Here is a 16,832-nt window from a genome sequence, read left to right as displayed (position 1 = left end):
GTCGGCAGGCTCAACCTGCATGAGAACGCGCGTAACTAATTAAATTTCAACTAACTGCTGTTGCCTCATTAATTGCCTAGCTCACAATCAGTCGGATGTCAAAAAAAAAAAAAAAAAGAGAGATATATATGTGTATAAATAAATAACAATCCGTTTAAACTCACTTGTGCACAAAGGCCAACAAATCGGCGGCACGGCCGGAACCATCGCAAACAACAACAGGAACTGGAGGCGAATCCGTCACGTATTCGAGGACAGCACGTATTGTGTTCGTTCCGCCCTCAATCACCAGACAGACAACCGGCGTACTGGAATGTGTGACTGCAAGGGCATAAATAAATTATGTTAAGGATATATATAGGTATATGTATGTATATAGATATAATGTAGCTAGCAAAGGTGCGAGTCAATGATATAATTCACAGCGAGCATCGCTCAGCTCAGCTTGCGGCTGTCTGCTAACTCAACCTAACCTCAGCATGATTTATGCAATACAATTGTCCACTCTTCAATCACAAGCTTTTTATATAAGGCAGTCATAATAATCATAATAATAAAAGAAAACAGCAACAACAACAACATCAACTACATCATCATCATAATAATAATCATCCATAGGCCACAGAGGAGAACAGCCCCACTACACATTCGTAATTTCATACTTACGTTTTGTACAGAGCTTCGATGAACGAACGACTGTTCCACGAGCTGAACGAATACATACATATATATATTGTAGAAATGAAACTTTAACCTTAAGAAATGACACGAGCTGAAAGTTGAGTTAGTTGTGGAACTTTGTCTTGTCTCTTGCTCTACACATATGTCTATCTCCTTTTTACTAAGCTTTTCTCTTCTCTATATCTGATCAAATGTGATTTTATATGAAAATATACATTTAAACAGATATATATTTATGTATATTAAAGCCCTAGCAGTTTACACCTATTTCTCTCTTTCTCTCTCTCTGTTTCCACGAACAGAATAGTATAAATTAAGAATAGTACTAATAGTACTCAATCCATCATTTCATGACACTTACTTCACCCCATTATAGTCTTCACTCAATCTATCCATCTTTCCCATACTCAAGTAAGATTAATCCTATGCTTTCAACTCTTATATTTGCACGTAGCTAAGTCAGATTTAAGAGCCGTGCGGCTGTGTGCAATTTCTCTGCACAAGGAATGCAAACTGAACTCTGTACAATGCGCCTCAGGCAGCTTTTGTACGAGTTCTGGCTCAAAGCGTATTAATCTTTGCCACAATTTCTAAAGTTTCTTCCTCTTCCAGTGCTGAGTGCCTGCCTGCTTGCCACAAGTGCAAAGCCAACTAAAACTGATTGCATATGTCCGCTTTGCGGATCTCTCGTCGGTAACTTACATGGATGCAGCTTTAAATTCGAAATGAATTTCTCCAGTTTGCGACGCAGAATCAATTCAGCTCCGTATTTGGCCATCGTGCCATTGTCCACGAGCAGGAAATACGCATGTCGATTGTTCAGCACAGCCAATTTTGATCTGCCAGAGGAACGAAAGCCAATCAAATAAAATATATCAAGTAAAGTTTATATGTAAAGTGTCAGCTGAGTTGAGCCTGGCAACAGGTGCCACAAATGGCCAACTGAACAGCTTTAACAGGACTTGTGATGTGGCCCCATCAAATATGCAGTGGATTGGGGGTTGAATTGTATTTTTCTTGGTTTTTTTCGGAACCTACCTTGGCGAGCTAATGCTGTGGCAGGGCACCTCACGATTGTGACCCAACAGCTCATGATTGCGCTCCACAATGCCCCAGGGCGCAATGCCGATGCTGACCACGCGCCCTGTTCTCTGTTGCCCCTCCAGCAGCAAAGCGTCGCCCACTTGCTTAGTGACGCCTGGAAAACAATGAAAAAGGAAACAGAAAAAGAAAAAGAACATTTAAGAACATTCCGTATCGAGTACAACTGACTGCTTGACACATGTTCATAGATTAAATAGGGGAAAAATGCTCTTGAAGGGACTATAAAAATATGAATCTTATGGTTAATATGGGAACGTAACATTTACCTATAAATATTTTAAATTGAAAGTTCGTTTCTTGAATAGTGGCGTTAATCTTTCAAAATATAAAAAGTCATTTTCGATTCATCATGTCCCAATGGGAGTAATAAATATTTTATTAGACAAGACACAAGTCATAACTAGGAAATGCTTTACATTCGTTGAGCGACAGACTTATAGCACTTATATACCCTCTTCACTGCTTGAACTGGCATAAAAGCACAAAAAATACTTATAGACAATGTGAGCAACAGCAACAATGTCAAAAATGAATAAGTTTCTGTGTTACTTTTTGTGTTTTATTTTGCTTCTTTATTTTATTTTATTTTATTTTTATTTTTTTATTTATTTTATTTTTTTATTTTTTTTTTTGCCTTGAAGCCCAAGTACCTTGACTTTGACTTTCACTATATATAGTATATATATATTCTTTTTTTGTGCTATTGGTTTGAGTTCATAGCAGAGCGGCGTGTCTAAAATTTAATAACAGCTGCAGCATCACAAAAGATAGCTGACAAAAAAAAAAAAAAAAAGGACGACTCTAAAAGTAAAGTTGAAAGCGAAGAACGAATAGCAGATGCGCTGAAAGAAAACTAGATTAAAGTATGCTCAGATTATCCTGTTGAGAAACTATGCATAAATTCAGCATTAAAATAAATAGAATAGATGTAGAATTCCTCCAGAAAATAGTTTTAATTTGTATACCATGATTTTTTTATGGAATATATAGTTTTAAAATATATTAAATGAAAGCTGCATTTTAATTTAAAAATGGAAATTTTAAATATATCTTTTCTGATTTTGCAATATATCTTTTCTGATTTTGCAACTCGAAACCCTTTACAGTTTTCTATCCCAGCCAAACCCCTCAAAATTTCAATGTTCTCCCATTTGTTAGGGTATTTAGTGTCGCTCAGTTGATACGGAAACTGTGTGCAATCACTTGACTGCGCGATATCCGCTTGGGATTCTTATTTATTTAATTTTCAACTGAATGCCCAACTTGAACTTCAGCTCGTTATTGCTGTTGGTGTAGCGGGTTTCATTATTGTCTTGTCTAGGGGTTTTTTTCAGCTTCTTTGGCTCGAAACTTATTTAACTTTCGTTCAAGTTGACTTTAATAGTGTTGCCATAAAACAGATGGCTGTAGTAAAAAGTGAAATGGAATCCGAGTGACTCACCTGTATTGGTGCCGCCCGTGAAAATCCAAGCTCCCGTTGTTTTGGCCGCCTTTAACAGTCCTTTGCGTATTTCCTACAGAGCGGAATTTGAAATTTGAGGAATTTCTTCTTCTACTTTTGTTCTTTTTCTTTTCTTTTTTTTTTGAATCCCATTCAATTAGCGTGTGAAAGTGGACACTTGGTTTGCGTAGTTGAACGCTTTCACTTCTGCTTCACCTTTTGCCCTTTCTTGCTTACCTTTTTGAGCTTTGCCTGCAAATCAAAGTTGGCTTTGCCGCCCTGCACGGTGATCAAAAGTTTTGGCAATTCCAGATTCCATTCCTTAGTGAATAGCTGCACCAGCAGCTCCGGACGTGTATCAAATGACAGGCGCACATACTGTAGATATATAATGTACATATATATATATATCTGTATTCAAGCCAAGTTATTGGCAAAAGTTAAAGCCGCGCCTCCAGAGACACAGAGTGACTCGCAACAAATTTTCTTTCAAAGTGGCATATTGTTTAAGCCACGTGATATAAGAAGACACTCAAACAGCTCAAGCTGGGTGGCTAGAATATATTCTAGTTGGGTAGTTTTGACTTATTATAATTCTTAAGTAAAAATTTACAGATTGTGTTATAATAATAATAATAATTTATAATAAATATTAATCATATTATTTATTCGCGCATTTATAATTGTGTAATTGAGTAACTTAATTGCTTATGAATTATTATTAATTATAATTTTGGAACAAAAATATTTTAATAATTAAAATTTGTATTTTTAGCCTGCTATTACAATTTCGATTTTAATTACATCATTAATATTTATTGATTGATATCAGTAATTATTTTAATTTCTTTAGCTTTCATATGTATATATGATAGACATTATTATAATTTTTTTTTTTTTTTAATTACATAAATTACTCAATTATGTATCTAATCCACTCTGGTAGTTATGCTATGAAAATTTGACTTTTCCACTTAGTTATACTTATTACAATTTACAGATTAGTCACGCAAAATTACCCAACTAATGGATCCGAGCATAGTTCCTCAACTTGAGCTGCTGTTTTCTGAACTTTCCATGGCTCTAGGCAGGCTATGGGCTCCATTGAACTCACCTGCGCCTTGGTGGGATGTGCGCCACCTTGAAATTCAATTGTGCCGTACGCATCGGTGGGCTGTGGGCGTGTGTGCTTGGTGGGCAGCCAGGTGTCGCCCGGCGAGCCGCTCTCGATGCCGGCAATCGTCTGATGCGTAATCTGTGCCTGGCCGCAGCAGCATCTGTCAAACGCAAAAGAGTTGTTAATCTGCAGTTAAAGTCAACTTGCAACCGGATGTGGCACAAAGCCAAAAAGGAAACATCTCTATATGGATATATTTACATATATATTTATATTGCTGGCAAATTAGTTGAGTGGGTGGATATATGTATGTATGTGTATATCTGTTATTGTTGTACGACGTGTTGATTTATTGTCAATATATGTGTTGTATAAATGACACGAGGCAGCACACACACACACACACACACATACACACAAGCATGCTTGCTTCCCACGCGCATTATGGCAAGCCTCACGTGTAAAATAAACCGTTATTTATGCATGTGCGGCTCTTTTGTTGGCGCTTATTGTGGGTGGTCTTGTTCCTGTTGCTACTGCTGCTGTTATTGTTGTAGTTGCTGCTGTTGCTGTTGCCGCTGTTGTTTTTGTTTACTCATACGCAAAGCTGTCACATTTGTCTGTCGCGTGCCTCTATCTCTCTCTCTCTCTCTCTGTCTGAGTGTGAGTGTGCGTATGTGTCTTTGGCCATAACAATAGCTTTGACAGAGGCACCATGTTTGTTTGCTTGTCATTTTTTTCGGTCTTCCTGCCTCCCCTTCTCCCCCTCTCTCTCTCTCACTTTATCTGCTTTGCTGCTCTTGGCATTTGCTCAAAAGTTTTCGCCCTGTTAAATAATAAATTTCAATTACAGCTAACTAATACAAGCCACGCATATGCATCCCTCCGTAACAATTGGCTAATGAATAAATCAATTGCAGTACCAGGCTTAACTTTGGCTTACCTGCCAAGGATACCCTAAAATTGACTCACGTGGGGTATGCTTCACTTATTCCACATAGTTGAAATATCTTTAACATTTTTTCTTCTCTCATTCTAACAGTATATACACCTTTTCGTACACCTTTCCTCTCATTCCATATTGCTTCATATGTTGTTGTCTCTGTCTTTCTCTTTATACCATTATCTATCTCTTTCTATATATCTATTTTTCTCTCTGTCTATCTTTCTATCCCTCGATCTTTCTATTTCCATCTCTCTCTATCTTTCTCTCTTCGTCTTTGACACACTCTCTCTCTCTCCACCATTCCTTCTCTCCCTATATCTTTATATCATCGTCTCTGACTCTCTCTCTCTCTCTCTATCTCTTTCTATACTCTATTATCACTCACTATACATACAATTTGATCCCCCTATTTACCTCTCTTTACTCTTCCACCCCTCTTTTCTTTATAGAACTAATATACCCTTTAATTATATTTCAGCTCTTGAAATTAAATAAATCTGCAAATTTATGCGTGGCACATGCAACACGTGCCATCCTGCATACAATCAATCAAGCCATTTAAGACACGCAAAGCCTTGCATAATATTTAACACACTCACACTCACTCACTCACACACACACATACTCACACACTCGCAGACAATTTACAAGCATGTGTAAATAGCGTAATTTATTTAGCCAGGACAAGAGAAGGTAAATGGCCATCTGTTTGGCAATAGATTTCAGTGGGCGGCCACCGAACAATTGTCAACACAAATTGTCAGCGGCAACAATTGTAAATGACTGCAACAACAACAACAAAGTGTGGGAGGCGACGGGGCGGATAGGCAAGTAAGCAGTGGAGGCGTGACTGGCAAAGTAGAGGGCACTAAGAGAGCTGCCAGCTCAGGGCAGGCAGCTGATTGTGGGTTAAAAGCGCGTTGCCAAATATTTGACAAGCAGCTCAGCTGCCTGATAAGAACGTCAGTCGGGCAAAGTCATAAAGCCATCATAAACTGTGCACACTGTACGTAACATTGAGCAAAACAAAAAACTTTCACCCAAATAAGCCGAGACGAGTCAGGCGCGGAAGGGCCAGACAGAGAAGACAGGCTGGCAGGCAAGTTTATAACGCATTTATCTCAATTGGTTTAGAGAGAGCATCTTCAGAGGTGGGCGGGATGGGGCGGTGAGTTGGTTTAACTGCCAGCCATAATAATAAACAATGAAATGCCAGCGCCAAAAATGAAACTAAATACACAAATTTCCCCAATTCGTCTGCCTTTGTTCCCTCCCTCTCAGAATTTAGCCCACTTTAAAGTGGGCCAAATACATTGCAGCAAACTGTTTTTTGATACGCCAAACTGGGTCACAACTTTCGAGCCAAATCGTGGGGGCTGTCTTAACTGCGTTAGTTGGGGCCACCGCTGCACTCCACTGGCTTAATTAGTAAATGAATCGCAATTGGATTTGCATCGCTTTGGCACTTACTTTGTATCGTCCTTTGGGCATGGTATAAACTTGATGCATTCGCGCTTCTGAAAGTTTGTCTCGATCCAACTGCGTGGCTGATGCTATATATATGCAGATATATACAGGGGATAGATACAAGAATTTAATAAAATAAGAAGGTAGAAAATTTGTATTAGTTTATTGTCTTGAAAGAAATATTTTTAAGGAATTTTAGTGGCACATAAACATCTACGAAATATTTAAATAAAATATATATAAAATATAATAATTTATATATATTTTATTTAAATTAGTTGATTTGTACAAATTTATGTATATAAATATATATCAAGTATATATGTATATATTTGTATTTTGTACAAACTTGAGTCTTGTTATACACCTTGATAAAATACAATTAGAATTGTCAAGTAAATAAAAATTCATATACATGTAGAGGCTATATAGAGCTTAAATAAAAATTTCAGCTTGAAATTTTAGAAATTTTGTGAAGTTTTTCAACTATATTGGATCACTGCATTGTTGTTGTTTTTACTTAAGGAACTAAAACCATATAAACTAAAAACCAATATACTCGTTTTATTTTCCCGAATGAGTATACAAATATATATACACTATAAGTTATCAGTGCTCGGTGAGAGTGAGTCTATACAAATTAGCTAGAGATCATGACAGATATTTAAAAAGCATTAAATAAAATGTTATAATTAAAAAAAAATATATAAAATTATTTGTTTAGTTTATATAATATAGATAAAAAACAATATTTATAGACAAGTAAAAGCTTGGCCATCGGGCTATATCGACTTTATAATACTCGTTATGATAATATAATCTTTAACTCTACAGCATATGTTACTCCATTCAATTATCCAATAAAATTTTTATTTTTCTTTACCCAAGTAATAAAATCGCTACAAAATCAGATAAAAAACTTCAGAAAAACTTCAAGTTTCAATAAAACAATACGATTAATGCACTATGCAGATACACATAGCAGATAATAGCATGCTAAGTCAACTGAACAATTCGATTGGCATATCGAATCGAAACTTAACGCATTTGCAGTTAAGACGAAGCACAAGCTACAGCGAAAGCCATGCAAAATTGTTGCAAAGAACAGAGAAAAACAGAAAGTAAGCAAAGAAAATAAAAGAAAAGATTCCAAATGGAAAAACTTGGTAATGGATGGCAAAAACTATTCGAGGGAGACTTAAGCGCAAAACGCGCGGCGCTAAAACTCGTCGCAAATGCAACAGTTGAAAAAGAAAGAAACAAAAACATGAGTACGTTGTGTAGAGCACGAACAGTTAGATACCCTGGAAAAATACTTGATGTTATCGGTGGATGCTTATCAAATTACATCAATTTTGTTGGCTTGAGAAATGATTTAATCCAGCACTTGTTACGTTTGCTCTCTATATTTATTGGATTATGTTCTTGAGGTAAAAATATGTTAGAATAAATAGGTTTCATCAGCTTCCGCCATATTATAGTTATCGATATATACTAGCTCTCGAAATTTAATAAACAACTAAATATTACTATAATAGTTTGCTCGCGTTATTCGATTCGATTATTCGATAGTTATCGAAACTCAGTATTTACCGCAATGTGCATTTAAATGTTATTATTGTGATTTCCGAGCTGTTATACTAAAGCTTTATGTGATATTATACCTAGTAATGCCTATGAATATTACATTAATCTATGTTTATCTGTCATCAATTTGTGTATCGATTTGAAAGCAAACCCATGCCGATACGCACAGCAACCCTAGCTTCAATATGCCCTCTCTAATCACATTCCACCAGCACAGGGTATAAATCAACATTTAAAGCCTGCCATTGTTGGCTAACCGACAGCATAAGACTGCGATTAGTGGAAGGGAAGGGGAGGGGGTGCGATAGATTGAGTATTTGTGTTTACTATTGGCCGCTTCTATTTGAAGTACCTCCGGTGTTGGTTCTGGCTGCGCTCTGAGCAAATCACGCACATTGAGTATCAAAACTTTCGACAGCGTCGATGAGACGGAGGAACGCTTACGCAAACGTTGCCGCTTGCGAATGCCACGCGGCGTGCTGGGCAGTGCATCGGCTCCATCCACGGATGGAGCTGTCGTGGGTGGGGGTGTGGCTGGGCCTACCGGCGGCGTATTGCTGAAGCGACGCACTGTGGAGAAATCGCGCGAGATGCGACGCAAATATTTGTGAGCAGCGTGCGGCGAGTCGATAACCATTTCGAATTCGAATGCACACGCGGAAAATGGATGTGAATATTTTCGGATTGAGTTTTCCTTTTAATTGGTGTTGTTGTTTCTGTTGTTGTTTTGCTCTTGCGTTTTCACTAATTCGCGCTAATTACGCCGCGTTGCATTTTTTGCATTCTTTATTTTGGCTGTTTGTGCGCTCGCACGCGAATCTCAACTGAAACGCACCTGCGATGCTGCTAACGGGAACAGCCAGATGATAGAGCAAGATGAGAGCGAAAGAGAGAGAGAGCTGTCAGCTCCTGATAAAACGCGAGTTATTTACAATGCAATAATTGGATGACAGCGAGAGAGGCTGGTAAACAGAGAAAGAGAGAGAGCGTGAAAGAGAGGGCGTGTGGTCGAGAGGGAGACAGGGCGTAGGAGCTAGCTCTGAGGTTTTTTTTGTTTGTTTGAGGCGTTTACGATTGAGCGCTCAAATTAGATAAGCCTTTCTCGTTACACAGCCAAAAATAGTCAAGCAACAAGTGCGAAAACTCATAACCAGTGGAAAGGCTTAATGCCCAGCTATTAGAGATGGCAGCGTGCTTACGTGAGTGGATTATGAAGCGTTTAAAGGTGTTTGTAAAGAAGTTTCTAAAGCTTTTATCAGACCTAAGATGTAAGTGCAAAATTTGTAGTATTTTGCATACAGAATAATAGAAACTATTAATGAATGACTTAATTATTCGTGCGTTGAAATTAAATAATTAATTAATTATAATCTAGCTGTGCTTCATTTCATTTCTTATTATTTTGAGCATTTATTTATTTTATATTATTTATATTATCTATCAATATGTTTAGTTAATAATTTCTGAAGCTTTTATTAATATTTGAGATTTATCTTTTATATTTTTAAATAAACATTTATTTACAAGTTGATTTAAAATTTTGCTTGGTTACTATAATTATTTAATTTTCTGAAATTTTAAGCCTAAATTTACATATTTTGTATCGCATTTTTAAGGTATTTTCTAAATATTTATATATTGTATATATTTTTAAAAATTTGGCTAGTTATTTAACTCGTGTTTTTCATTGGCAAATCTAATCAGTTGGATGTTAAATTCATTTCTCATTTCCTTGCCACCACACGAGCTCATCTCTAGCCGCTCACGCTTTTACGCTCTGACATTTTGGCGCTGTGTAACTGCGATGCATTCGACTGCAACAAATCAATTTGGCTTCTGAAAGTGTGTGAGTGCTTTTGCTGTGTTTGTGTATATGTGTGTGTGTGTGTGTTGGCCAGGAAGTATGCAGTTAATGCCATTACGTAGAACAGCATCAAACTTGAATTTAAATTTCTATTTTTAGTCAACTTCACTACGAAGCCGTCTGAGAACAGAAACGAGTTAAGCTTAGTTGGGTAGAGGAGCTCTGATGGCCAAACCAAAATGCATTTAATTAAAATGAAATTATGTTGCCTTTAGTGTCACTTGAGCATTTTCTGTCGGGCATAATTGATAAGGCACAGTGTGAGCCGGGCTCCAATCAAAGGGAGCAATTAATTAGGCAAATTCGACCGAATATTGTCCAATTGCAATTTAATAGGGCGTAAATTAATTAAGTTTGTGGCCAAGCTCAAATGAGCCTAATTAAATGCACTTTAAATTCATTTGCACTTCTAATAGACGATAGCACCAGAATGAGAATTTCATTTGATACCTCAAATTATAATTAACTTGTAAAAGTTATATAAATAATTTCAATTTAGTTCTTCAATTGAGAATTTAATGAATTTACTTTGTACTTAATAGCTAGTTAGAGCTTTTAAATTACTTAAACTATATTTAAATCTAATAAAACTTCCAACTACTCACATTATATTAATTAAATTCTATGAGTATTTTAATAATAAAACTTAAAATAAGCAAAAATAGATATAAACTATATAAGGAATTGTAAAAAAAAAAACTTATATAAACTAAGTTTACAATACCTAGAAGAAGAAGAAGAACACAACATCAACTACATATACAAAGATATATATATATATATATATGTATATAGAGCAAACATAAATACAAATCAAAACCAATTTGTACAAACTGAACAGACAACAGATTTGTGATTGATTGATGCGAGAAGGTACAGTGAAACATAGGCATATGTGGACAATTATAATAACAAACAAACAAACAACAGCAAAGTGTTTAAAAATATAAAAAACGAAAAAGAAATTGAAATTGAAAATCAAGATTGAAATTGAAATTGATATGTTTGATATAGCTTACCCTGGGCACAGTTATATTTATCAGACCCCAACAGATTTTTTTCAGTCCCCATGGTATCTTTAATATGTGCGTGTGTTTGTTTTTTTTTTTTTTTTATTGATGGGACATATATACAGCAATATATATTTTTATTGTTGTATACGCAAACAAAATATTGACATATATATTTTTTTGATTGATTGATGCGTGATTGACAGGTCATATTTGTTGTTGACGTTATTGTTGTTGTTGTTGTTGTTGCAAGGTGCATGACACACACACACAACAAGTTTTTCGAATAGTGTTATTTCGTGGTGAAGTAAAAAAAATATGTGAAAAAATATATATTCATAAATAATTAATATAAAGAAATATTTTCAATATTTTTCGTGTGTGTTAAAAATTTGAAGAGAAACTCGAAAGGAAATGTACAAAATTTTTAATTGAAGCAAAGTGTATATAGAGTAGTTGTATTTCAGTGTTAAAGCAAAGAAGAGAAACATTATTGAACATGAATTAGTTGAGAGTTCTGTCAACGATATATATATACATATATAGAAATTGCTCTATTAGTATTATTATTATTATTATTAATATTATTATGGTTCTGATTTTACTTCAGGGGCAACGCATTTTGTCTGTTGACCGATCGACTTACTACCAAGACCACTTTGCCGTTTGACTGAATTTGCGACTTTGACAGTTAAAATTAAAATTAAATTAAATAAAATATTTTATTTTAACTAATTAACTTTATATTTAACGCAACTTTAATTTCACTAGAAGCGTGAGCAGATTTGAACAAATTACGTGATTATGATTAAAGTTGGCTAATGTTTGCAACCTAAAAGTATGCTTTGTTATATTGTATAGACTTTATGGACTATTCGGCGCACTCATGGAATATATAACAGGTAAATACCCTGTATTTAATGTTTCATTTTGGAATACATACATATATACTAAACAAAACTTATGTATACTTAAAACTTTTTAATGCTCAATAGAGCTGACGAAGCTGCAGCGAAAGGAACTAATAGATACCCTGTCTATATAGTATACCGCTCATATAGAAATTATAATAAATATGTATATGGTATATATACCATTTCTACTGTTTCTATAGGTTAATAACATAATTTTTTACCTTATTCAAAAATAAAAATTATAGCTGCTAGATACGCTATGTAGCCATATATGTATATGCTTTCATATCATAATAGCGAAAAAAGATCAATAAATGCTAAGAGGGTTAACAATTGGAACTAGCTGTTATATAAAAAAAGTTTCAAAACTTTTATGTTTTTTACTACTCTATTTGCACTCTGCACCTTTTGAATATGCTCACTTGTTTATTGACTGCGGGGTATTTTTAAACTCAAAAACACTGTACCAAGCGCAGCTGCAAAAACAAACTGCAAAACATAAACAGAGACTCACCTATGCATATATAAAAGGAAATGCATATACATATACATATAAACAATGTGAAGAATTCATTCCCGTGAGGACTTTCATGATGGGGATATCATCATGAGCTCATATACTACTAATTTCAAGTTTACCAATGAATTCTAAATAAAATACAATATATATTATTATTCATTCGCTTCCTTTCTTCCTTTCAAAAACTTTTCAGACCACTCACACTTTTCAGACTCCCACAGCCACTGGGACAACTAACTTTTGTCGCATGTGTGGCACATGCAACATGTGCTACTTGCTAAAGCTAAAATTGAGTAGATGTGCTACACTTGGCCCAGCTCTTCAAAAAAAAACCCTACCTTCCCAACCCCCTACCCCCCTCAAACAGTTTAGATTTCATTGCTGCAGCTGAAATGCGACTGCGGTTTGTGGCATTGTCTAAGTGCCGCATGCAGTTGCACCAACAGTTGCCACAGCAGCATTTAGCACCGACTGCCACGCCCACACGGCACTAAGTGAAGACTCTCCACAAGTATTTCAATTGCTGCCACAAGCACACAAACACACACAAAATACATCAACTTGGAATGTGAAAGATCGAGTGCCTGCAACTGCGCAATACTCGTTCACACTCAAAAGGTTTTTGGAAATGGGGTTTCCCATTTCGTATATATATAATGTAGAGAGAGCTATTCAAATGTGGAATAGTTAACATTCACTTCAGTTAATTTCATTCATTCATTTTCATTCCACACAACAAACCAATATACCCCTTTAACTACCCAAACAAGGCACAAATGAGAAACACAGTTAGTTACACATTTTGTGGCAGGGCAACAGAGGAGCTTAGGTAGCGCCACGCAACTGCTATCAAAATCGTTGACTGCTGCCACAATCAAACTTGCCATTGCCACCAATTGTGGCAAATGGAAATTGCAGACAGCCAAAGCAAACAAATTGACAACTAACGCAATATTTGTTAATTCAATTCAATGTGAATTTTAAGCAAATAGAGAGTGGAAACAGCTATATCATATTTCACACGCTCAAATATATATATCAAATATCTATATCATATATTCTGACTACTTATTGTTCATCTACCATAATTATTTACAGCTATTTCGCTAGAAATGCAATTTCAATAAAATGCGATTTACCGTGCAAATATCTCAATAATAAAATTCAAATTAATTATTCAATAAAAATGATTCATTTAACACCTCAGTAAACACGGAGCGAGAATAACCACAAAGGTCAAACAGTAATTGTTATGGGCGTGTACAATGAGGCTTTGCATACCCCATAAAGCCCTCTATATCCTGAATGTGTGTATGGAAACAATGGCGATTGTCAGCTACTATTCAAATTAATATAGTATATATGTATCTATATGATTTTTATAGAAATATTAAACTAAATATGTGGTTAAACTTCATTTTTTTTGTTTTCATACCTATCTTATAATACAGCTAACTATTGAAAACAATTCTAGATAAGTTCGGAAGCTAAGTTATATTTTCTATATTATTATATGAATGCATCTTATGTTATACACTATAAATTTCTAAGTTGATTGACAATTTACAAATTATTATAGTTTTACTTATCCCTTCGAATTAGGTACAATCAAAATTGTATATAATAATGAATAGATAAAAGCGTATCCCAAAAGCCAAAAAAGCTTTTAATTTCATTAATACTTTACGTAGTACGTACCCTAAAAACAATTAGGTAAAATAAATTTACAATTTTCCGTGTTGCTATTTTGCACATTATTCCCAAGATCACAATTAATCTACCCTGGCTCAACAGCTATCACAGGGTATCCCATTTTAAATTCTATAATGTTTTATTTATTACTGAATTACATTTCAAATTTCTTCACATTTCACCAATTTCTAGAATAGTCCATATATACCCCACATTCTATTTTGACAGACTACTTTAGCTTTAGTTCATTATCTTGCAATTGTGACTAAAACGAAGCCCAAACGCATATACTGCATACACTCAACAACTACAGGGTAACATTTCAAAAATTATTCTGTCATTTAATCTTCTTTACCCATTTTTTACATCCAACTGAATTCTAGGAATCTGCACATATCAAACGATATACCCCACTCACACAATAGTTCCAGGATATGCTTTTTTCGGCATTTTCGCCCGTGGCGCAACATAATGTCAGTATATATATACCACACAATGTGACCAGACTGTCCAGGCATGTGGTCACATTAGCTGCCCCATTTAAAACTCAAGTACAGTATCTTTTTATTATTTCAAAGAACCGACCAACCCTCCCGCTCCGAACCCTACGTACCTATAGCCCCGCCTGTCCCAACCCTTGGGCCGCCCATTAAACTAAAAGCTTTGACATTTTATGTGCGCCCGAGGCATAAAAATGAAAAACTTTTGAGTGGGCGCAAAAAAACAAGTGCACAAAAACAACAGCAACTAAATAATTGAGCGCGAGTGAGAGAGAGAGAAATGAAGGAGAAGACAACGAGAGAAAAGTTATAACATTTGAAATTAATTAAGAGCGAAGCAACAGATTTAATCAGCGGAAAATTTGCATCGAGTGCTTGATTAACTTCACAATTGAACTTTCCAGCCTATACGCATTCAAGCCAATTATGTTTGCTGGCAGTTCGAATTTGTTTCATCTAAAAACTCAATTAGTAACTCGTGGCTGCAGTGCCACACGCACAACAAAGCTTAACACCTACAACAGCAGCAGTTTGCAACATTCCAACTCTGGTCACATAACTGTATGCGTTTGTGTGTGTGTGCAGCCAATTAAAATCGGTCAAAGCCATGCTTTAGCCACAGATGTGCTGATGCTGCTACACAGGCCAACACAATTTTATGCCAAATAATTGCACATTATTTCCAAGAATTTCTTCACATTCTTCATTTCTTTTCCATCGTTCTAAAGTCCATTATTTCCAAGAATTTCTTCACTTTCTTCATTTCTTTTTCATCGTTCTAAAGTCCATCAGAAACAAATTTGCATAAACGCAGTTGATATATTTGAACTGCTTACAAGCAGTTCAATATTTGCGTACATGAGAGATGCGTCAAGTGGTTCAAAATAAGTTCAATCGACTGTGATCAGTGAACAGTGAGTGCAGTTCAGTTGCGCAACATGAAGAACAAGTTCTATTGAACTGAGCTGCTGAACTACTCAAACACAAAGTGAACTCTGTATGCCAGCCAGCTCTAGCGCAAATGTACACAATTACACACGTGCACACACACACACACACACACACATACGCGCACATGATCTCACAAATTACAAAAGTTTCTCTTGACTTTAAGAGAGCGGAATGAAAGTTTTAGCAAGTGCAATTGGCTTATTAGTGGCTTGCACGAGATAAATTACGTTCTTGAGTGAGAAGGTCTAAAGAGAAGGTCTAAAGAGTACCTGTTTGCCACACATATGGCAGAGGCAGGCAGAGCAACAGCAACTGTAACGAACGCAGCATACATATAAATCAGCAGCCAATTTGTCAACAGCAGAAGCGCAGCCTGATTGACAGTTGCCTGGCAACAAGGAAACCAGAGAGCGGGAGAGAGAGAAAGAGACTATGGGAAGGACGACTGCAGCAACTGCAGCAGCAGCGGAAGGCCCTTTGGCTTTTACATAAATTTCTATTGCGTTTAGCTTGGCTTACTGGCAACATGGCAACAGGGCAACAGGGCCAACTCAATAAAACTTACGCACCAGCATAAACTCCACTTAATATCCACATCACCTCAGGTCGTGCATAACGGTAAACCTCAACTATTGCCCAGCATCTTGTCTCGCTTGCACCAGCAGGTCGCTCTTGTTGTTCTTGTTGCCATTTCAGCTGCTGTCGTCTGCATCGGAAGTCGTTAAAGTGGAAAATTGAAAGTGAAGCTGGCGTCGCTGATGAACTGCAACAGAAGCAGCAAAGGCTTCCACTGATGGATCAGCTAGACTGACGGACTGCAACCGCATTGAATGCAAGTCAACTTTAAAGCTTTTAACACGCTATGAGCGTAAATATACAATTTACCGCTAAAGAGAGCGCAGCCCACACACAAGCAGGGAGAGTAAGTGAGAGCGGGACGGCGAGTGCTGATAGCGCATGTAATGGGAGCGCAATAAACAGCTGATGATTAATGCTCCCAAATCGCTCGCATCGCTCGCACTAATTACGCGTCAATAA

At 36.2% G+C, this 16,832-nt stretch overlaps 1 protein-coding gene across 22 annotated transcripts in view; it reads right to left on the bottom strand.

Moving 5' to 3' along the window:
* The window catches only part of LOC6578541 (transient receptor potential cation channel trpm), a 77,122-nt gene that overhangs the window by 27,545 nt on the left and 32,745 nt on the right, over positions 1-16,832 (bottom strand). For 14 of the 22 annotated variants that reach the window (XM_044010762.1, XM_044010769.1, XM_015163210.3 and 11 more), the window contains exons 1-8: positions 8,696-8,995; positions 6,760-6,842; positions 4,341-4,503; positions 3,464-3,604; positions 3,227-3,299; positions 1,720-1,879; positions 1,384-1,520; positions 165-321 (exon numbers count right to left, since the gene is read on the bottom strand). In XM_044010762.1, coding sequence (XP_043866697.1) covers positions 165-321; positions 1,384-1,520; positions 1,720-1,879; positions 3,227-3,299; positions 3,464-3,604; positions 4,341-4,503; positions 6,760-6,842; positions 8,696-8,980 — 1,199 coding nt within the window. In that variant the 5' untranslated portion in view covers positions 8,981-8,995. Of the gene's footprint in view, positions 1-164; positions 322-1,383; positions 1,521-1,719; positions 1,880-3,226; positions 3,300-3,463; positions 3,605-4,340; positions 4,504-6,759; positions 6,843-8,695; positions 8,996-11,226; positions 11,284-16,832 lie in introns of those variants that run through there. The other 8 variants (XM_044010772.1, XM_044010773.1, XM_032730661.2 and 5 more) reach the window with 2 other exon arrangements.

The sequence above is a fragment of the Drosophila mojavensis genome, unplaced genomic scaffold, assembly GCF_018153725.1.
Source record: "Drosophila mojavensis isolate 15081-1352.22 unplaced genomic scaffold, ASM1815372v1 contig_80, whole genome shotgun sequence".
In the NCBI taxonomy this organism is placed as follows: Eukaryota; Metazoa; Arthropoda; class Insecta; order Diptera; family Drosophilidae; genus Drosophila; species Drosophila mojavensis.
The sequence above is the reverse complement of the archived record's forward strand: the minus strand, read 5'-3'. Positions and strand labels throughout refer to the sequence as shown.